This window comes from Vollenhovia emeryi, unplaced genomic scaffold (genome assembly GCF_000949405.1).
Source record: "Vollenhovia emeryi isolate VEMERY1.0 unplaced genomic scaffold, V.emery_V1.0 DF939179.1, whole genome shotgun sequence".
NCBI lineage: Eukaryota > Metazoa > Arthropoda > Insecta > Hymenoptera > Formicidae > Vollenhovia > Vollenhovia emeryi.
In genome coordinates, this window is record NW_011967187.1 from 508,935 (window position 1) to 532,216 (window position 23,282).

The window sequence follows — 23,282 nt, forward strand, 5'->3', positions numbered from 1 at the left end:
AACATTTCTCCCGACGTTACATACGAAATATTCGGTATGCATACAATAACATGAAATTCTAGCAATGTAAAATATATACATATTGCATGTTTGGGACACAAAATATCCCGAATGTATTTAACGGTCTCTTAAAAGTAAATCAAATCTTAAGTAGATTTAAAGTCAAACAAACGCAAAACAACTTCCACCTTATTATATGCATCCGATTACAAATATAATTACATTTAATAGTGATACATTGCAGTTATAATTTTATCTATCTTTTTAATTATGGAGTTATGTCCACCTGTCCCTGTCTACCCGAATTCCTAAGCTATCCGTATTCCGCTGTACGAGTATAGTCTTATCCATAGTTCCTACCTACCCGCGTTTCAGCTTTTTATTAATAAACCTGCACGTCTTTCGTTAAAACCGCGACGCGATTTATAAAAGGTCCGATTTGGGATTATACGCGCGCGAATTAATAGGGATTTAATAGGGATCTGATAGAAGTCTTTTTAATCTCGCACACATATGCGAGATGTAAAGAATATAAGAATATAACCCACCCGAATTCTGACAAATAAGAAATCAACGAAATCAACTTGTTTCGTACATCACCTTACTTACATACCCCATCAAAGTGGCCAATATTGACCACTTACCCCATCGTATTCAGTTTTCCCTCGTCGGGCCAGATTGGACATACCTTTCGTTGCTCCCGGCCATACAGTCTGGTCATTTTGACCAGAGATCAGAAAGGAAGAAAGTTCCTTCCACAGTCGGTTTATTATCGTCACCGACAGGTATTTCGTACGGTTCGAACTATATGCGAGCGTCGATCGTATCGAAATGCACGAGCACGAGAAGTTAATTAGAGACAAAATTGATTTAAAAAATTTGCTGTATAAAACACTTCAAATATATTTCTACTTCCGTTATTTAATCGAGAATAGATAATGACTTTCGTGACTCAATCTTTAAATTCAAAGTTCACGTATATATTATATGTATGTAGGAAAAAAACAATTTACTTCGCGTTGTATTTATTTTAATTACATTCCGCGATAAATTTAAATTTATAATATGGATAAAATTAAGCAATTAATAATTTCTTGGAAATTTCTTGAAAAGCTGATCGCGAAAACCGACCGCGAAAATACGAAGATGCGTTGCACTATGCATGTATTCATGCGAGACGCATCTTGAAAGTTTATCGCGAGATACACACACAGAATAAATGACGTGAGATCCAGAGAAAAGAAACTTTCCGTACGATAGGTAAACCGACAATTGAACATTCTAGTTAATCAATAATCTCATTAACGTATGAAAATAATATAAAGTTTCAGCGTTTTCGACAAAATCTTAGAATCTCACGTCATATGGCATTTTACTTTACGTACATGTATAAATTTGCTACTGGGAAATGGATAGAATAGGTTACAAGATATTAGCTCGACGAATACATCAATAATACACAGTAAAAAATAAAATGTTAATGTTAACATTTTTTACGTGTCCGAAAAAGTCCACTCTCAATTTTAAGTTAAAATAACATTTATCGGGTATGTTGCTTTTTGACAAATTATAAATGTTAATCAACACTATATTTCACATTTATGTTCTTTCAACCTTAAGTGGGATGTAATAAAAATAGACAGGAGAAGTAAAATGTACGAATAGTTACACATCAGAATAATTGAAATAATTTTTAAGAGATGTCAAGATTACATGTGTGGTTGATTTTGTGAAATAGTTGTGTTAAAAAAACTCAAAATAATATTCAATTTTTAAGTAACATACATAAAGTGTCAGGTTAATATGTTAACATAAATATAACACACAAAAGTGTTACGAAAATAATAACATATATATAATTTATGTTAATTTTACATTGAAGTAAGAATCAAATCTTGGTGACACAAGAAAATTTTAACATTTGAACACACGAATTTTTACTGTGTATTCGTCATATTTTGCGTAAAAATATGTGACGTGTGTTGCAACGGAGCACCCAACCCTCCGCAATAAAAATCGCGATCATTCCCCTTCGATAAATGAAATATATTAAAGTTAACATGAAATTATATTGTAATCTATCCATTTTTAGGTAACGAATCTCTAGAATATATCAATCTAAGTATCTACATTCTACGATTTACGAGATTCGTTACCTCAATAAAAAACTACTCACTCACCGACACCGACGCGCAGCAGCGGAGTTGGCTACGTTGAATCTGTAACACAAATATAGAATTTGTTAAAGCAGTGTTCAATGTGGAAACTAATATTGTAAAATGTATTTGCAAAATATAGTTATCGCTTAAGTAATTCTTAAGCGTATCAAACTTTATTCGATTAAATGTTTAAATGACTAACGCGCGAAAGATGTTTCGCAAGAGATCTTCACGCGAATAAACTTTTATAAAATTTTAAATGGTTTCTTCTTCTCTAATTATTACTTCGAAATTATTGAATTGTGAAAAGAAACGACTCAACAATAAACTAGAAAAGATTGCTTTTACACAAAATGAAAAGTAACATTTACCTTAAAGTTGCTCCGCCGGTGCCTGATGCCTTTTCCAGACCTCCTCCTCCACTCAGATTGTCTGGCACACTCGCGAAAACACCAAAATCGTTCGCGCGATTTTACGCTCCTGTTAAAGCCCATGTGAAAGTACGTATTCTGTTCCGTCAAGTTCGCCTCCACTTCGAGTCGGCGAGTATTGTGTCCCAAAAACTGCCGAATCTCAAAAGTGTGGCTATCGACAGGAACGGACATTTAACGAATACTTGTACCTCAAATGGGCTTTGCAAAGTCTTTAGTTCGATTATCTAAACGGCACTCCCGAACGCGACGAAAACGGAAACTTTATGTTGTACGCGCACTTCTGTACGTATAATTGTTCGAGAGATTATTTCTTGACAAGCGATCGATATATTAATTATAGTTTCACGTTATCACTTTATCCGACGATTCGTGTATCACCTTGCGTCGTCGATCGTATTTTCTCTTCCAAACACGCGTGGTATTCATCGCGACGAATCACCGTAGGAATCGACGATACGACTACGGCACTACGGATCGCGACAGGCACTTAAACGCGATTGACGAGTGTTAACGCACGGAACAACCAGCCCGCTTGACTGATCCGCGACGACTAATTCGGGTCAATAGACCGTTTTCGACCGAGGTGTTTTTACGGCGCTACGTCATTTCGTGGAATTCGGCGCTCGGCTGTCGGCCGAGTTGTTTACGCCGCTCGGTCTAGCGCTAGGTCGGTTTTTTCGGTATTGGCGCTCGGCGAAACAACAAGGTCACGCGGCAATTGAACGAGTCAGTTAGGCTGCGGTCCCATGGACTGATATTTCTCGCGTAACGCGTATCGCGTAACCAGTCATAGACGTTCCGCGTTTTCTGTTACGCGAAATTGAATGTCCTTAGTGCACATGGAACACAAAACAACAGCAGCGTATCGGATACAACCAATGATATCTATCAATTCTCTTGGCACGTTCTAACAGAAATTCTAAATGTTACACTTCATTGGTTACGCGAGTATCTACTACGCAAATTTTTCGTCTATGTGAACGATGACATTTGACACAGGCGTAACAGAAAACGCGGAACGCTTCTGATTGGTTACGCGATACGCGTTACGCGAGAAATGTGAGGGTGCTTTCACATGGAGCGTAAGTTGCGTAGCGTAACCTGCGTATCACCGATCACAGGATCATGCTGATAGAACCGTTTCAATGGGTTTGTTTTCTGTTCCTGCACTGGTGAACTAGTGCAGTAAGCTAGAATGAGAAAAAATATGCTTGTCTTACTCCAATTTATTGCACTAGTTCACTAGTGTAGGAACAGAAAACAAGCCTAATAATTCCGTTGAACTAGTCCTGTGATTGGCGATACGCAGGTTACGCTACGCAACTTACGCTCCATGTGAAAGCACCCTTATGCCCGCGCCGTTCCGCATAATCGTATTAAGCCTCGTCTACATAGAAGTCGTGAAGTCGTAGTTGTAAGAATAGTCGACTATGATTGGTCAATTCTTGTGTGTCTGACGAAGTGAAAATTCTCGAGGCTCCAGCACGCGTCGAGCCGGTGCAAACTTCGCGCGGTTGACCTAACCTAGAAACAAGGTCTCGCGGCCGTCGATTATGCACCGAATAACGTCAGACGTACGCGTGTCGCGCGACGTGTGTGTGTGTGTGTGTGTGTGTGTGCGTCCCGACTGTCCCGAGCAGTGATGCAAATTCCGATTCTTTTACAGCACGATGTGGTCGGAGAGGGGATAACGCACACAAGCGAGCAGCCGTATCCGTGTGCGCCCGGCGCATGCCCGGCGCGGCGCCGGGCGCACACGGACACGGCTGCTCGCTTGTGTGCGTTATCCCCTCTCCGACCACATCGTGCTGCAAAAAAATCGGAATTTACATCACTGGTCCCGAGTCGCCGCGATAAGATGCGAACGGTCCTCCGCTCCGCGCCGCGTCATCGATCACTGATCGAGGAAAGTTCGGAGCGCGTACGGATCGCATCGCGTGTCGGCTCTGGCGTTTCTCTCTCGCTGCGGCAAAAGTGTATTTATGAACGATGTTGAGCGGAGGTCGTTATCTTCTCAGGCATTTTCGGCCCTTCGTGAGATTCTATCACGAGGAGGCGTCCGTCATCGGCAGCGCGCCGGATACCACCTCACCGGTTTATCAGGTTAGGAAGTACAGTTGTGCGCGTAGTAATTGTAGAATGAGCGTCCTATTGAATAAGCTGAAGCTTGTGAAGAGAGGAGAGAGAGAGAGAGAGAGATTTAAGAAGACTTCCTGTCTCTGTCTTACACCGTCGCAAAAGAAAAGAATCGTGCCTGCGCTAGCACTACACAGGCGTGATTCTCCCTTGTCACGATGGTGAGACAGAGAAAGAAAGTCTTCTTGAATCTTCTGTGTGTGTGTATCTCTCTCTCTCTCTCTCTTCACAAGCTTCAGCTTATTCAATGGGTCGCTCAGACCGGTATTCATCTCCGTAGCCAACAAAATGTTCCATACGGCATCTTTAGATAGTTTCAAGGCGATCTTGAATGTAAGATCCGACTATGGATACCGGTCTCAGTCTACATTTACTGTGTCTATGGTCTTGTCTTCCTTTTGTTGAACTACACTCGACCTCGTGTTGTTCTGTAAAACCTATGCACGAGAATCCTACATTCGACATTACGAATAACATTAACTTGTGTTGAACGCGTGTCTCTTGCTTTGATTAATTTTTTTACAGACAGACGCGTAATGTGAACGAATTGCGCGTCTATAGGTTTGCCACACAAATGTGATTATTCTTTTAATATTGCAGGAGAATTACGCGCAAATGAAAAACATTGTCGACCAGTTGAAAGACACTGTGGAGAAGATAGTTGAGGGCGGTGGACAGAAGGCCAGGGAGAGACACGTAAGCAAGGGGAAGCTGTTACCACGGGAACGAATAAATACGCTTTTAGATAAGAATTCGCCTTTCTTAGAGTTCTCGCAGCTGGCGGGCTACAAGATGTACGGCAAGGAGGAAGTGCCAGCGGGAGGAATTATCACTGGCATCGGGAGAGTCGAAGGGTACGCCAGTGAATTGCAACATCAATATTTCAATCCCTCTTGTGTTTCAACCAGATGTTTCTTTCCAGCACCGAATGTATCATTATTGTAAACGATGCCACTGTCAAGGGCGGGACGTATTATCCCATCACGGTCAAGAAGCAGTTACGAGCTCAGGAAATTGCGGAGGAGAATAGATTACCTTGCATATATTTAGTCGACAGCGGAGGCGCTAATCTACCCAGACAGGCCGGTGTGTTTCCCGATAAAATGCACTTCGGCAGAAGTTTCTATAATCAGGCAAACATGAGTGCCAAAGGGATAGCCCAGATCGCAGTCGTTTTGGGAAGTTGCACAGCAGGTTTGTCATTTTGTTTCGTTGTCCATTCGCGTCTTGGCTTTTTGTACATATTTGTCACTTGCAATCGTATTACAGGCGGCGCGTACGTTCCCGCTATGGCGGATGAAAATATTATTGTTGGCAATCAAGGTACGATATTTCTCGCTGGCCCGCCGCTGGTAAAGGCCTCGACCGGCGAAGAGGTTTCAGCGGAAGACTTGGGGGGAGCGGCGCTTCATTGTCGGTAATTGTTTTAAACGCTACACTGGCCGTTTGTAAGTGCTCAGTTACAATTAAAATTTTAGACAGTCTGGCGTAACCGATCATTACGCGATAGACGACACGCATGCCTTGCATCTTGCTCGTCGAATTGTGAGAGATTTAAATGTGCAACAGCCTATGGACGTAAAGATCAGCAGAAACATTGAGCTGCCCGCGCACGCCGTCGATGACATCTACGGTATCGTCGGAGCGAATCTGAAACGTCCGTACGATGTGAGGGAAGTGATCGCGAGGATCGTCGACGGGTCCAAGTTTCACGAATTTAAAGCGCAATTCGGCGAAACCTTGGTCACCGGATTCGCCAGAATTTACGGCTATCCCGTTGGCATAGTCGCGAACAATGGTGTATTGTTTTCGGAAAGTGCTCTGAAAGGAGCCCATTTTGTGCAGCTCTGCGCACAAAGAAAAATCCCTCTTATCTTCCTGCAAAATATCACAGGTACAATTACGTGAATGCCGTTAATGTATTTCGCTTGAAAATCGTGTCGCGCAATTATAAACCAATGTATCAATATAGGATTCATGGTGGGTAGAGACGCGGAAGCGGGTGGTATCGCTAAAAATGGCGCCAAAATGGTGACAGCGGTAGCATGCGCGCAGGTGCCGAAAATCACAGTAATAATCGGAGGTTCCTATGGAGCTGGGAATTATGGTATTTCTCTTTTAGCTATTTTAATATAATCTTTCTGAAGAGAGAAAAACAGAGTTTAATACGAATATCTAACAGGGATGTGCGGTCGGTCTTATTCGCCGCGTTTCCTTTACTCCTGGCCGAACGCTAGAATATCTGTAATGGGAGGCGAACAAGCAGCGAGCGTGTTAGCGCAAATCACGAAGGATCAACGTGCGAGAGAAGGCAAACAGGTATATATTTAATTTTTGTTTCTTGAACATGTAGATATAAATGTTACACCCGCGCCTTTAGGACTGAGCCAAGTCGCTATAATTGCGAAGATGCGCTCCCCTAACAACGAGCTGCGATTGTCACGAAGATTCGTAGCCGAATTGTCAAGTCGTACGGTTTTACTTTCCATCCGCTTCATTATCGTCCGTCTGTGAATAAACAAGTATTTTCCTACGAGTCGAGTTCATCCATTTTCGAGTGCGCGAACGATACGCGAGTGTCTCCCGGACGTAACAATGTATTTCGATTTTGCAGTGGACACAAGAAGAAGAAGATAAACTCAAAAATCCGATTATAAAACAGTTCGAGGAGGAAGGCAGTCCATATTTTTCAAGTGCTAGGTAAATTATTGTCGTTGCGTAAAAGAAGTATTAACTTTTTTTCATAAATATTCTGGTGCCTTTTAGAATTTGGGATGACGGTGTGATTGATCCGGTGGACACGCGAGTCGTGCTCGGCTTGAGTTTGTCAGCGTGTCTGAACGCGCCTATACCTGACACTAAATTCGGTATTTTCCGAATGTAATACAAGTACTGAAACATAGGAAAGTATATCTTGAAAGTACTTCGCGTTATTGTTAAGCTTTATACATCTTTTTACTGGTTTTACATGCAGCAAAAATTATATATTTTGTAAAAGAAATATTTTTCTATCGTTATAGACTTTAAATATATTTTTTGTTATATTTTACACTGCTGGTTTATCATGCTTACATGTTTGTAATTTCAGAATTCCTCTTCCGAATATACCCCCTGTGTTTTTAATAACAGAAAACATAACATTTTAACTCGAATAAAATCAGCTGTATTTTTCCCTTAGTATTGTAGGTAGTTGATTTTTAACGAGTATCAGGGGATAATTGTAATTGTGATTTAAAAAATAATCGTTCCGCGCGTCTGCTGTCGGTTTATTTATTTTACATTTATTTAACGTAATAATTAAACTGAGATTACAAATAATACGCAATTAATAATTACTTAGTAATTAATTAAGTCGCATTTTAATATTACACCTCGTCGCACGACTAGGTCTTCGTCTTTCTCCGCTCGCAAAGGCCAATTTTCATTTGGCAGTCGCTCTATTAAAAGATACGGCAGTTACTTACGATACATAATTAAAAAAAGATATAATAAAACTAGAAAGTGAAATGTTGCGATTGAAAATTCGGCGGTCGCAGAGCGGAGAAATCATACATGTTACTGTTTATTATGTTAGCGCCAAGATAGTTATTCCATTTCGTAAGCTTCCTTTCAATTCGATAATTTAATTTTATCGAATCCGCCGTCTAACATTCGATTCTCGATGAATATGTTTTCAGTATCACGCATGAACGTACTTCATTATGGACGGCCATTTTACAAAGGAGACAAGTTTCCTCTTGAGGAAAATACGCTACTTTGAAACATCGGTATCTGTAAATTTCATTCAAGGCTTATTTTGATTACGCACAGTCTACGATCACCACTGTATAATTAGTGATCCGCTGTTAGGAGACGATCGAAAATCTCTCGATTATTAGTGAGCAAATTAGCTATCATTCTCAGAGAGAAGCGATACTTCTTATTTTTCTCAGGCCGCGTCTTATTTACAATTAGCAATCGTTTGTCAGGAAACACAAATCTCATTTTCTACAGCAGTTTGTAGAAGCAGAGGAGAACCAAGATGAGAAACGAGCTCGGCGTACTATACGAGGAACCATTGAGCACCACCTCGGTGACCTTGTATTTAAACTGTTCCTTTATCTCCTCCGCGAGGAACGCTCTTTCGTGCGTCCTAATTGTCGTCGGGTCGGACTGCTCTCTGACTTCTTCGGCGATCACCGCCCTCTCCTTCGTGTGCGTTCTGTTCTTTCCCTTCCTGATGAATCCCGAAAGAACTGAAAACACAGTACGAAGTACATGTATACACGTCGTAGCAGGAGCCATAAACGTGATGAATACACGATAATTATTCAAACGTTCGTTCGCTTGGCGCGATGAAGATGCATACCTTGATCGATCATGACGTCATCCGTGGAATCGACCTTGATGAACGTCGACATGGTTACTTCGAACAATTTGTTCTTGTCGGTGCTTGACATCTCAATGGCCCGTCTCTTCCTGCCGAAACCAATTTGGCCGTTGCTGCACTCGATCTGAAGCAAACACGCGCACGCACCTTAATAAACTCTAAGAGAGAGCGAGGTAGCTGCGTCCGCCGGAGTGGAAAAATAAAGGACTATGTAAATGGAGTTAAGCCGTACCCCTGGACACTTATCCAAGCAGACGTTAACGGTGCCACGGAACTGAACGTAGGTGCTCTCCGGGAACTTGAAGGCGCGGAATTTCGCCGTGAGGAAGTCGCCGTCCACGGTGTTGAAGTTCTCGAACAGGTAGGGATCGACGGAACACCTGCGCGCAAATTATGCGAGATGCGAAACGATATTTCGTCGTATTTTTGCAACGGCATCGACGTTGATCAGTTACCCGTTAATAATAATCGTTTCCTCCTGCGTCTTGGTGTCGGTGACCAGCATGTAAGTCACCAGCAGGCCGTAGATCGGCGCTGAATCGTTGTCCAAGAATATTTCCATCTGCAACGGCGTACCAGGACTGACGTTGAGCTCGCCGGTCACCAGAACTCCGCCCTGCCTCACCCCGACGCCGAGTATCGGGACTGGTGCCGCTCCCGAAATCTCCTCTCGTATATCGATCACTCTAGAGCAGACGAATAAATTAATTAAAAATCCAGTCTACTTATAAAAGGAATATCAATAACCCTGCCCGGGAATAATTCTACAAAATTCTACAAAAACTATAAAATATAACTGCCAGAGTCTAAGAAATTCTACGTAAATTTTATAAGTGTTATAAAAATCAATATGAAAATGCTAGAATTGGAACACTTTTGTTAATTTTTGTAATATTCTACAAGTAAGCAGACGTTTTAATTCTTCAAGATTTTGTTGCTTCTAAAAATTTTTTAACTAGCAAAGTTTTGTACTAATTTTTACAAAATTGTACATTTTCATGAAATACTACTTGCAATCCCTTGAGTGTTAACACTCAAAACCTGAGTGTTTTTTTTCCATAGGGGAACAATTTCTTGATTTGACAGCATTGTAATTTGTGGTACTATTTGCTAGACATTTTTACAAAAAAATTAATGTTTCAACCAAGATAGAAAAATTTCTACAAATTTCTGTTTCAAGTCAATTTTTGTAGTTATTTATGGAAATTTTTTCCGCTAGGGAAGCACTAATTAAAAATAACCCAGCGAGAAATGCTCGTCGAGTCGACATCGATTCGACATTGTTTCGACGTCAATCAACAAATCATTTCTCGCCGGGAATACTTTAAGCTTTTGAGAGAGTTGACCTTAATCCAAGGTGAAATGAAAATTCACGATGACGTCAACGTGATGTCATACTGACCAAAGTATGACATAAATTTGGTCGATATAACGTCACATTGGCATCGGGAAAAAGAAACTTTTCGTTTCTCCTTTGGGGAAGTATTTTCTCTGGAAACTCTCGCAAGTTTAATTTCTTCTCTATACTTTTTATAGCCTTCCATCGCAGATATGATGGTTACCACGGGCCTTAAAACTCGTACACATTCAATGATTGTCAACTATTCCCTAGTAGCACAGTGCATTGGCCCAACATTGGCCAGTGCATTGACCAATGTTTGGTCAATGCACTGTGCTACTAGGTTGAACTCTATTGAATTGTCGCGCCTCGAATTCGCAACGAACGCTACGACAGGAACGGGACAGGACCGAAAAACCGCAAGGTCACAGTCGCCTACTTTCCAAAATGAAGTCATGAGGACGAACACCTGGCCGGTGTTGGCAACCAATGTTGCGTATCCAAATACGCAATTCCAAACCCAGCGGCAGTTCGCCCCACCGAGGCGCGAGAACATCGCGATTGACCTGTGACGCCGTCGCAGTTATCTCCGTAGGTAGATTCGACCCACTTTATACGGTTTTATGTAAAATCGGCGGAAGATTACGCGCCCCCCGAGCACGATCCATTTGATCGGGGGGAGGAGAAAAAAAAGATGAGCCATCCATGCGTGCTCGTCGCATTTTCCGGACGCGTAAATCAGTTCCGCGCCGGTACGGAGCGCGTGCTCCAGTTCGCGCCGACTCGTCTTTCGCTTCCGCGATGTTAGGGCAATCGGCGGGCGGGCGACCGGCGAAATCGCGGTGACAGACGAAATAACGAAGACGAATGCTCGCCGGAATGGCTAGACCGTGAAATTGCCAGGCGGCGAGGAATCCGCGACGCGGCAAAGAGCAGCGCGGTAGAACCGGGCGGATCGGGTTCTGGAATAAGAAAGAAAAAGGGCGTGTACACGGTTCGATAACAAGGTATCGGGACGGGTACATCGGGAATCATTAGTCATTGTTACGACTGTGACTCGCGTTATTTTGCACGATTCCCTCCTCGCGAATCGACGTTTCTCCCTTTTCGCCATCCCCGACGCGGAGCGCGCTTTGTTAAGTCGCTTCCTGACGCGTGACGACCTTTCGTATGCGCGATACAACGCTGTGTAAAAACCACTCAATTACCGCGACTTTTTTTCTATTGGAGGAGACACGCGATGCGTCAGTCCTGCTCGGGGCAGAAATTCACTCATTTGTCCGATCTATCGTTAGCCGGAGGAATCCTACAATCTTCATCTACAATGTGCCCTTTGCGTTTAAAGACACTCTATTTCATATGAGCAAGTCAAAACGCCTAAGAAATGTATCGATTACCAACATATTATATACGCGGAGAGAATTTTCTCTTAAAATTTACCCCGGAAATCATGTAATCGTGGGATAACATGGCATTTCAAACAACTGTAGGAGAGACTTTTGCAGTTTTATCATTCTACTAGCAAAATGTATAGAGGAAAGTCCTCTATTACGTGACAGGCTTCCAATATGAGATAGCAGGTTTTCAACATGAAAATTTTATCACAAATCTTTATTCGCAACGATTACACGATCTAACAATGAAATTTCCATTAATCCTTTGAACCTTGAAGTCCAGGTTCAAACCCTGGCTGAGGTAAATTTTTCGCAATAAATTAAAAAATTAAAATCATTTCGACACTAACACACTGTCTTGGCTCTTATATCCTTTATTACTTCGTATTTCACGTCAGAGCCTCATGAATTTTATTTTTTCCAAAGGTACATTTTATTGGCTATAAAATAGAACGTTTCTAGACCCAAAGAGCACGTTGTAGATCAGGCTTTAGAATTTAGAGCCGTCACGTGACTCAAAGTTAAGGGCGGGACTAATCGAATGTAATTATCCTTCATGAACAAACATCTCCGGAATTCGTCCCGCAGCGAACGGGCATGCAGAAGTCCTGCTCCATCTCAACAGGCAGGGACATTGCACGGGGAGAGTTTACGTCGCGTGACTCGAGCCCGGGACACGTCGCCCCTTGATAATTCAACGATAAAGATTTTCGCGACTTCCTGGTAGCGGACGGCGCGCTACCGGGCGAGGAGATTCGCGGAATTCGCGCGAGGTCCGATCCGTCGAGGTGTACGTTCGTACTAACGCCAATAAATCGCTGCCTCGGCGGCCGGCGCGATAAAAATTCCACGCTGTGTTTTCCCGAGAGCACGTCCCCGGAGGATCCTCGAAGAATGTCGTTCGGCGGAGAAGGCGAGGGATCCACCGACGGGCTCCTCCAAGGGATTTATCGCACCTCAAAAAAGTGTACAGGATGGAATGGTTGCGACACTTTTTTTTTTTAATGAATTCAGGAACTCGAGACATAGATCGGAAACGCTCAAAATGGTTTCGGAATGGCCATCGAGTAAAATATTCCTTGGAGAAGAAGATTTTGAAACGTAACCCTCGATCTAAATGCATGTTCCTAAACTCATTTAAAAAACCGTGGCGCAACCATCACTGTACATTTATTGCCGAAAATGGCAATAAATAGCTGCAGTTGTTATCTCTATTTTCTACAATAGGCGATTTTTGGCGATTGGTACATATACCAAAGTGTAGCAGAGTGTACACTCGGCGTCATGAATGCTTTTACATCTGAAAATAGCCGTTAAGTTCAATATGTTCCGATAGAAAAATTCATGTTTTAAGATAAGTTTTTCTACACGGAAAGAATTTTCTCTTAAAATTTACCCTGAAAATCATATAACTGTGGAACAACATGCCATTTTGAAGAACTTTATGAAATACTAAAAACTAATAAAATGTATGGAAAAATTTAAAAACTCATAAAATTCTTCGAAGTGCCACGTTGTCCCACGATTAAATGATTTTTAGGATAAATTTTAGGAAAAAATTCTCTCCCCCCGTGTATCGGATCTTTAGCGTCTTTCTTCAGGTGTAAAGGCATTCATGACACTGAGAAAAATGTCCAATTAAATATAATCGGATAATCCAATTACATAATAACAAACGGATGTATCCAATTAAATTGTGTATCTGATGAAAAATACGATCGATTTTTCAATCAAATTTCATCGGTAACTGCACTTCTCCGGATAAATTTCATCGGATGTATCCATAATATATTCGAAAAACGTAATCGGAAAAATGAACCATCGGAAACACTATTTAATTGGTTGATCCGATGACAATTTTTCTCAGTGTACCAAACAGTCGCCAAAAATCACCTATTGTCTATATAGATCGGTGCTTATTTCGTTTAGAACAGTTGACAATTGTGAAATTTTTTTGTTAAGCAAAACTCATTTTCCAATATTGCCCAAGTTATTGTCCCGTTAATGCCGTTTATTGCCTAAAATGTGTACACTTGTTGCCGAATGCAGCCGGACCCCTCGGACTCCTCTCTTGCCGCCGCGTTAAAATCGCTCGCTCGTGCGCGCGCGCGCCGCGGCTTTTCCACCATCTGCAGAGGAACCGTTGCGCAATGGGCCCCGCAATGCCTCGTCGTACGTCGCACCATAAAATCGACTCTCGTAATGTCACCGCGTGTCTCCCGACTACACGCGGGATGTCCCGCTATTAAATTCCACGGCGAACTTAATAAGCACTTAACGTCGGTCTCCCCTTCGGAGAGGAGATTTCGAGAGAGGCCGCGTCACTCGCGTCTCCTTAGCGCTCGGCCTCAGATTCCTTGGCGTCTGCTCAAACGGCAATTCTAGAATTCACTTGAATCCGAGGAAGAATTTGTTATTTAATCACGTCGCGGAAGCTCATTTCCATAATCAACGTTCTGCTCCTTCCACCTCTCCGCGTCTTCCATCTTGCCGTGCCAGGCCGTAAATCGCGACGTCTCCCTTTCGCCGTGCTCGGCGCAATTTTCCCTGTATCTCAATCCGCTCCTCGCCCATATTTCTGCGTATACGCCGTCGAACCGCACGTCTCCCCGCGCAAAACGCAGACCGGCCGCGAATAGCGCGAGCTCCGGATGTGAGTGACCCGTCGAGCGATTTTCGAGGTGAGGATGGAAAAGGCAGGAATGCCGCGATTAGGCCTCGCGGATTGGAATATATTACCGGCTCTCCAGCAGCTGCAACGCGCCCGTTCTGCAAATAAATCAGCCGGGGCACCGTCCCGGGACACGCTTACAAATTACACGAACTCCCGATGACGACGCCTTGCAGTGGTCTAGCTGGCTTCTGCATGCATATTCAGGTCAGACGATTTATCCGCTCGAATGTAGATCGGCCGGTCGGTCGTTTTGTAATCATCGAATTTTCCACACAATCTCGTCGTCCTCGATAAACAGTCCTTTCCCATCCCCCCCCCCTCCCCCCGTGCCACCGTCCGCTTCGTCGTATCTGTTTCGCAGATCGGTGACCAGTTTTACTTTTTCGCCGACAAGTCGCGCCGGCGCGTCCATTGGCCAGTTAAAAAAAAAGGGACACTTCGACATGCCCCAGACGATCGCCTGATTGCAAATTTAATAAGCTACGATATTCTCGCGGTTAATACCCGTTCTGCGAAGCTAACGGCGTAAACGAGATCTACGCTTGCGATGACGCGGGAAACGATAACGCTTATATTCATCCATTTGGGTGGCGTGGACTGCGACGAGAATTGCGCTTCATTATACTCGGTGATCACGAAATTATTTATTACGTATCACCGTCGAGATGCGAAGCGGCGATATCAGATTCTCTCCGACGGGACGCTGCCTCGGGGACGAGCGGAAGGAGGCATGTATCATTCAGCGAATTATATCCTCGCTTTGCATTTAGCAAACATAGTTATTTTTAAAAGTAACCAAAAAGAAAATCGGTCGGGAAGAAGAGCCGCCTCGAGCGAACTAACGCGAGTGAATTTTCCTGCCTTAATTAATATAAAGCGACTGGCCAGTAAGAGGCGTCGCTTTTTTGCACGACAGTAAAACTGTGGTTACGCCGACCCGACGAGATGCGATTGGACCTGAGCAAAACGATTGTCGTAACCGTTTACGATTCTGTCGGAAGACTTAAGTCGGAAGTCAACGCACAAAGAATTATCGTAGACGTTTGTCGCACGCATCACATCGCAAGACTAAGAAGAGCCTGAGTAGTACGATTGTCGTAATCGTTTAAGATTCTGTCGGAAGGCTTAAGTCGGCGTCGGAAGTTAACTCACAAAGAATTGTCGTAGACGTGTGTCGCATTCATTGCATCGCAAGACTAAGGCTTGAGCAGAACGATTGTCGTAATCGTTTAAGATTCTGTCGTAAGACTTAAGTGTCGGAAGTCAACGCACCTAGAGTTGTCGTAGACGTCTGTCGCATTAGTCGCATCTCAAGGCGACATACGTCCACGACAATTCTTTGTACACTGACTTCCGACACCGACTTAAGTCTTGCGACAGAATTGTAAACGGTTACGACGATCTTTCTGCTCAGGCCCATTGTCGCGTTCGCCAAAATGGCAGATCTAGGCTTCCGTACGGAGAGAAGTTTCTCTCCCACACTCGCGCGCGCGCTAGTAGGCGCGACTTCCGGGTAATTAAACCCACTCCGTTTGCCCGTGTGCCGAGGGATCATTTCGTACGAGGCGAGTGTGAGAGAGTCTTGTCTATCGCGGCGGTACGACGCGATTAACACCGTCGGATGACTGGCGAGAAATGAAAAGCCGAGGTCCGAGAGAATCTCCCGGGAGCGCGCCAAGTCAATCTAATAGATTTGATAAATATCACGCTCATTAGCGGGATGCGCCTCCTCGCGATTTCTTCCATTTATCGCTGCCCAGAACTCACTCCGTACCTCCCGACTTTATTGCGTGTTATTACTCGCGCCGCCGGTGAATTACGCATATTTATCGCGGCAACAAAGCGAGCGCGATTGCGCCCGCGTCATGACGGACGCCGGATACTCGGTGTCGTAATATCAAACGCCTTAATGTCGAATGATTGATGACTTACTCGGGTTCCTGAAAGCCCGCCGGAAGAACGCTCCGCCGTACCGCCGTATGATTGCCCGCGACGGCGATTTCTGGCTCCACGACGACTTCGGTGATTACGCATTTCACCGTGAACATGTGCTTGCTGGAATCCGCGGGCTCCTCCACTATTACCCGATGATAGTACATCTTTTGACCCTGCGTCATCAAAATTCATAATCCCGATACAACGTTGTACCTCATGTTATGTAAATGCGGGGTTTCCCCGTGCGACCTTACGGCGGAATGTATGTGCGCAGGCGTTTAAAGGCCTGTGTCCACGATGCTCTAGAACTTGGTCCAAGTTCCAGTCCCGAGAAATGTGTAACCAATCAACGTGCAGCTATCCCATAAGAGCTTGGATCAAGCATCGTGGACACAGACTTTAACGCGCGCGACGGACCCCAGAATTGAATCGCGAGTTTTTGCGTTAGATAAAATTACGGTTTACCGTAACTTTGTTGAGGACCCTCGTGATCCCGCACCGTAACATGTCCTGTTCCAGCAGCGATAATTTAAACGTGGCTACGCCATCGTGAAGCTGCGGCTTGCAAGCCTCGTCTGCGAAGGCAGAAATTCGACGTGTGAGTCATAATTTTGATTTACGCCTAAGCGCCCAACGTCAAACGTCTCAACATACTCACCCGGAAAATGCTTGAATTGTTGGAGATATATCTTCGCCTGCGGACTACTCCTCACTATATCCACTTCCATCCACTGCTTGGTACATCTCACTTTGCTTTGCACTGAAACGTAAACGTAAATATTTTGTAAGAAACATGGAAACACTTTTGCGGAGTGTGTATGATTTCTGAGTTTATTTTCAAACGAGTTTAAGAATAAGAAAGATCGTGTACAGCATTCGGATTTTTTAAATGTAAATGTTGAATTAGTTTGAAAGCCTTACGCTACTTCTTTCGCCTCGCGATCTTTAGAGTACACGACCAGTTTAGCATTAATCATACCGCTCGAATCGATATTTAAAAATATGTATCTCGACAAGAGAGATATTCAAGACGATTTATGATTGTGCTTTATAGAAGGATGAGCAGGGGTTGGCCGTATCCGCAAATAACTAAGTTGCCTGTATATACCACAGTAATTGCCCCATAAAGTCGTAAACGTCGCGACCTTGAAAAGCGAAGAGCGCGGCGATGCGCTCGGGAAATATGTGGCGGCGTACATTATTCGCGGAATACCATGATAGATACTTTCACCGTTACCGGGTGACGTCGAATCACGTATCGAGAGAAACGCGTCCCGATCCTTAAGGCTGTGTCCACGATGATAGCACTTGGACCAAGTTCTAGCATCGTAGACACAGGCCTTGAGGGAAATTCAACAGAGGATAGAAACAAAAGGACTATATGGGACTAAAGGGAAGGATAGAAGGATATCCTTAGGAAGGATGGAAAGTTTGAACAATTTTTCCCAAGTGGCTCGGGTTGCGTCCTTTCCCATGTGCAGAGCTCTCTTTCGCCAAGATGCAGGAGAGACTCTTGACAAAAACTGGAATACCGCGAACGACATGTAACATCGAGGAGCGTGCCCTCGCGAGCGTCGAAGCAGGAAGCGGCGCGAGGACAATCCCGGGGATATCGTCGCTGGTATAATTCAACATTAATCACCGAAGACGCGTGAGCTGGCAATATTTTCCCCGCGCTTAACGCACGCGCCTCGCAGCGCAGCTCGACGCACATCGGGCAATAATTCACGATGAGGTATCATCGTCACGTGCGCAACGCGCAACCGTTGGGGAAACGTGGCGAACGTCCCTCCGCGACGAGGTGACCGAGGTGAGGACCTGTACAGTTTCGCGCGATGTATCCGATCCTCGGCTGCGTCCTCGGAATAAGCGGTCGAGCAACCGCCGGCCGAGCCCTCCGTCATGTCGCGATTCCCGATAATGAATGACAGAGCGAACAATCGTGGGCTGTGACGTTTTAATAACGCTCCGTAGACATCGCCGGTATCATTAATTTTCTGCCGGACGCTTCAGGTAGGCATCGGCTTGCTCGAGACAAGCCAATTAAATTAAACTACTCTGTCCTCTTTTTTACTAATCCATCGCTTACGTATACTTGTAGCTTGGTTACATAGTTTCGCGGAATACAATGCGGGTCTAATGTCGCGATAATGGGAGGCTAACTAGTGCAACTGGCAGTTATGACGATCGATTGGGAAATAAGACTCCCCGAGGTGAATTTTTACGTGGTTTAGCAGCTCATTTGATCGCTCGAGGCGATACCAGAGTCCAGAGGGATAGAAAAGAGGCCTTCACGCATGTTCCGCGCGCGCGGTCCGCAGGAGTCGTCTCGCTCGCGCGGCAAAGATAAACAAGCGCCACGTCGGCTGACAGACGCTGAACGACCGGTAGAATGTTTAATATACATTGTAGGCGAGCGCGCGCATCAGGAAGTGCACGGGGAGACTGGTGCTTTCTTTTATTTCCCCGGCAGACAAATTGATGTTCAGCGGCAGCCGGTCGGGAGTCCGGCGCGCTCGCTGCGCTCGGATTGCAGCACTCCGGAGGATTAGCAGGTACTATCTGACAGGCGTTGATCAAGTCCTCCGAGTCCGCGAGCCTCCGCGAGCCTCCGCGCGTCGACGTCGCCGACGACGGGGACCTGGAGTGACACCGACGATAAGGCCGCGGAAATCACCGGGGGTACTTTACGTCGCTTTAACGGGACCACACGTCTCCCTGGCCGGGCCTTCTCGGAAACGTAGGAGAGATTATCTCGAATCTCGAGCGTTTTCTCATCTTTATCCACGCGATGCATTCACGTCACGCACGGGGACGGCCGCCGCGCGAGGACGGTCGAAGGGCACTTCCTCTCTTCTCCACTCGTTGAAATTGTTCCGTCCGCTTAATATGCGCCAACTAGTTTTCATCAGCATGCTCGCTCGCTCGCTCGGCGTCGACGGCCAGCAGCGTGACGCGACGACGTCGCGCGTTTTTCTCGGTATTCACGGCGGAAAGAGCCACTTTCATTTTTTTTTTCAGCGCAAGCCGTCACCTCTGACACAAAACGTGTCGCGAATATTCATCCCCCCGCGCTAATGACTCTCCGCCGATCGTCACCCCGTGGCCGCCGTCCCATGCGCTTATTTAAGCGGACTTTATGCAACGTCTGTCAGTCAGGCCGTCCCGCGCGCGCAGTTAACGCGTAAATTACGTGACTGCGCAGCGTGTCGCTTTTAAACATCCCTACGAAGCCACGGCGGTCTTTTCCATTAGCAAGTTTAAACGTTCTCGCGGAGGTAGCGAAGGCGCGAGTCGCGGCTGATCTTCTGCCGATCTCGGAGAAGGAGGTCCGTGACCTTAGCTTCCCTTCCCCGGCCGCCGCTCCCCGCCGAGTTACCACTCTTCTACTTCTTCCTCCTCTTCTTTATCTTCCCTCACCCACTGTTCTTCCCTTCTTCCCGAGCTTGCCGCGGCAACGTGGTTTTTCCTCGGCGTGGTCACCGTCTTCGAAAGCGGCGATCCAGTATTACGCTTCCGCGTCTGCATTGTTCCGCCAGAAAGCTATAAATCGGCCGCTGGATTGGAAATAGTCGGGGCGCGAAAGAAATTCTGGGGCAAGAAGGCTTCGGCGTTATAGAAATTTAATAGCGACGCTATTCCGTCGCTCCCGATACGAGAGAAAGAGAGAGAGAGAAAAAGAGCAAGAAAAGGGCTTGAGAAAACGTACTTTGATTTACTCCGCGCATCTTTTTCCAATCCTAGCCTCAGAGATGACGGATTAATTAAACCGAGGCTGAAACTAACTTGAGCTGATGACGCCAGCCTTGAATCAATCAGAATGTATCAGGGGTAGAGCCAGAATTCCCTCGCGTATTATCCTCCGCCGCTCTCTGCCCGCCCCGATCGCGAATGTAAATTCGCATCTACTCCGCCCGAGATTATTCGCGCTCGCGTATTATCGGGCGTAATTATCAGCTTCAAATGTGGTGCACTCGCTAATCCCTCGATCTCGGCCCGAGGTCCGTGAACCTGACCCTCTTCCCTCGCCTTCTTCCACGTCTCCGTTCGCGCCCCTTTCGTATCCTTCCTTGTTATTCGACGCTTCTTATTTCTTCCTGCGCTCTTCCTCCACCATTAAACTCGAGAAGGTACTACATACTCTATACCTCCGGTCCTCTCGTCGATCCTGGGAGAGTTCCGCTTCTTCTTCCTCCCCCCCCCCCCTCCGCTTCTTCCTCCTCCTTTGCAGCGCGGTTTCCGTACTACCGGCCACCCCCCGTCGTCTTTCGCGCACTTGGACGCGCCTTCTTCAGCTCGCAAGATTAAGATTTCCGCAAGATAACCGATAATGACCTCCCGACTGATGAGGAAGATTCGCGACCCTTCGACCTCCTCTTCTGCTTCGTGTGTGCCTTCAACGCGCGGGCTCCCGCTTTTCGTGTATACGCTCGCGCGTACAGGACACGTCGCTTAATTCGCAGGACCAAAGTGAATTTTCCACCGATCCCCCGTGACCCGGTTCACGCGACCCACTCTCCTCTGTCCGCTACCATTATCTTCTACGCGGTTTTTGCCCGACGAGCTTACCGCGCCGCCACTTTACTTTCGTTTTTGCATTCCCGTTAACGCGCCTAAATCCTCTCAAGAGTAACGAGTCCATCGCGCCGTAAAACGCCGCGTTATCTTTAGACTCGAACCATTCCCAGGGTACAAATCATAACTGCTTGATCCTAAGAGGAGTACCAAGTGCTTAAGGTTTCTCCCTTTTTCTTCCCCTCCCCTCGGCTCGCCTCGATTTCCATTTTCTGTTTATATTTTAGTGATAAAACGCAATATTGCAATAAAAGCAGCGATCGGCTACCCAATGACCGGTTTCGTCGCTGATAACAGTGCCAATCTCCGGGCTCGATGACACTTTATTATTTCGTTTCGGTTTAGCGCGGAATTCGCGAGCGGCTGCCTCGTTGCGCTACCGAGGAAGAAGCGGAGTAAATTGCGCCAATTTACGATCGCCGGAATTACAATAATTTGTAGCCATTACTGCGAAGTGTTAAGATGAGAACCGAGATGAATAATTACGCTTCTGCGCGGCCGTGCGTTCGGGCACCCGCGAAGATCGAACACGCAGGATCGGCGCGCCGCGGTCCCGCGTGCAATAACGTCTTTTCCGCTTTCCGCGGCGGGGGCAAAAATCAAGGCGCGCTGCCTGCCTATTACGCTTGAATACTTCGTTGTTGTCGGAAGCGATTAAGCCACAAATAACGCAAGATCGCCAACGTTAGATCGGCCGGTCCCGGGGCACAAATATTCGCGCAAGAAGGCAGACAATTTCTTCTTCCCTCCCTTTCGCGAGGGACAGTTACTCTCGTACCGGCCGCGCGGAAAAATGAAACGGATCTTCCGTTTTTTTTTCCCCTCTCGTATCGAAAGCGAACAAACCGAACAACGGTATAAACGCGAACGGTCGCGCATTACAGCAATCAATTAATATTCGCGGAGAGTTATCGCGTATGCGTGCTGGCTGCGGATAACAGTAACCGAATGATCGGGCGGGAAAAAAGATGGACAGCGCTCGCAGGTTTTTCGCGCGTTGCGAGCAAAGCCGAGGCAGGATACCCTTGTACAGATGTGACACACCGCGTTAACGTTATCTGTTAACATTATCTATTGTAAATTAAACATGAATCGTCGTCGGCGCGAACCGGATCGGTGGCACCGCAAAAAGCGAACGCGTCGCGCAAATAGAAACGCGATAACGACTGCGGGAAACATAATCTCGTAATGAAGGAAGTACATAGTGCGTATGTGAAGATTACGAATGTAACCAAGTTCGATTATCGATCCGTTTCGCCGTAATACCGGATCGGTGAGTGACACAATTTGTCGTTCAATTTCCGCGAATGTAAATCCTTCCACGCGAGTAGAACGGACGCTGTATTTTGAGCTTCGCCCGGCGATATTTTTCATTTACTCCCGTTACGTCTGCGGCTTATGTAGGTTTCGAAAAAGCATAAAGATTACACGAATCGCTGAATGATACGGTTCTACATCGTGTAATTACGCTTCGCATTAAACGGTATAATTTTCAGCAGGCCATTACACCGCTTATATTTATTCTCTTCTCCACGGCCTTGCTGAAGAAGCACAAAAATCACATAATCGCTTGTTAGATATCTTATTTCCCATTTTTATATACCCCATCTTATTAACTTTAATCATGATTCGTAAACAGTGCGGAAATGCTTCTTCTTCTTTTTCTTCCTCTGGGGTTTCATCATAAATCTTTGCCTCCAGCGTGAATTCGTGAAAAAGTAACTTTTTCATTGACGATTCAATATTGATCAATAAAATTGTTCACTTTTTACTCGTTCACGCTAGAGGAAAAGATTCATGATCGAGCCACTGAAAAGACTTCTCCTCTCGATTCTACGAAGCTATCGGCGATCGACAAAATGCGCGGGTCACACTGGCTGAAAATATCGATTGCCACGTGGCAAAATTTAAATTGCTTTATAATTTTAACAATCGTACCGCCTTCGTTGACAAGGTAGTCAAATAATTCCTTTCTCTGGAAAGACTCATCTTTTCGATTCTATGAAGCTATCGGCGATCGACAAAATTCGCGAGTCACACTGGTTGCCAATATCGATTGGCACGTGGCAAAATTTAAATTGCTTTATAATTTTAACAATCGTACCGCCTTCGTTGACAAGGTAGTCGGATAAATTCCTTCCTCTGGAAAGACTCATCTTCTCGATTCTACGAAGCTATCGGCGATCGACAAAATGCGCGGGTCACACTGGTTGCAAATATCGATTGCCACGTGGCGAAATTTAAATTGCTGTTTATAATTTTAACGA

The 23,282-nt window shown here is 45.3% G+C and overlaps 3 protein-coding genes across 5 annotated transcripts in view; 2 read left to right on the plus strand and 1 right to left on the minus strand.

Moving 5' to 3' along the window:
• The first annotated feature begins 4,112 nt into the window (after positions 1-4,112).
• LOC105563205 (methylcrotonoyl-CoA carboxylase beta chain, mitochondrial) lies at positions 4,113-7,730 on the plus strand. 2 transcript variants are annotated; one of them, XM_012014590.1, is made up of 9 exons: positions 4,113-4,696; positions 5,330-5,583; positions 5,652-5,923; positions 5,999-6,146; positions 6,208-6,623; positions 6,702-6,836; positions 6,912-7,048; positions 7,344-7,429; positions 7,496-7,730. In XM_012014590.1, exons 1-9 carry the CDS (start codon positions 4,583-4,585, stop codon positions 7,611-7,613), a joined length of 1,680 nt encoding a protein of 559 aa, XP_011869980.1. In that variant the 5' UTR covers positions 4,113-4,582; the 3' UTR covers positions 7,614-7,730. The 2 variants fall into 2 exon arrangements, with proteins under 2 accessions (XP_011869980.1, XP_011869981.1); XM_012014591.1 differs by lacking the exon at positions 4,113-4,696 and having other exon boundaries at positions 5,342-5,425; positions 5,496-5,583.
• Positions 7,731-8,505: 775 nt separating this feature from the next.
• The window catches only part of LOC105563209, a 33,724-nt gene continuing 18,947 nt past the window's right edge, over positions 8,506-23,282 (minus strand). For both annotated transcript variants that reach the window (XM_012014597.1, XM_012014598.1), the window contains exons 2-8: positions 17,099-17,200; positions 16,906-17,015; positions 16,438-16,613; positions 9,554-9,784; positions 9,331-9,478; positions 9,078-9,222; positions 8,506-8,964 (exon numbers count right to left, since the gene is read on the minus strand). In XM_012014597.1, coding sequence (XP_011869987.1) covers positions 8,717-8,964; positions 9,078-9,222; positions 9,331-9,478; positions 9,554-9,784; positions 16,438-16,613; positions 16,906-17,015; positions 17,099-17,200 — 1,160 coding nt within the window. In that variant the 3' untranslated portion in view covers positions 8,506-8,716. The remainder of the gene's footprint in view (positions 8,965-9,077; positions 9,223-9,330; positions 9,479-9,553; positions 9,785-16,437; positions 16,614-16,905; positions 17,016-17,098; positions 17,201-23,282) is intronic.
• The window catches only part of LOC105563207, a 42,067-nt gene continuing 33,312 nt past the window's right edge, over positions 14,528-23,282 (plus strand). Inside the window, exon 1 of the mRNA XM_012014594.1 lies at positions 14,528-14,709. Within this exon, the coding sequence (XP_011869984.1) occupies positions 14,662-14,709 (48 nt within the window). The 5' untranslated portion in view covers positions 14,528-14,661. The remainder of the gene's footprint in view (positions 14,710-23,282) is intronic.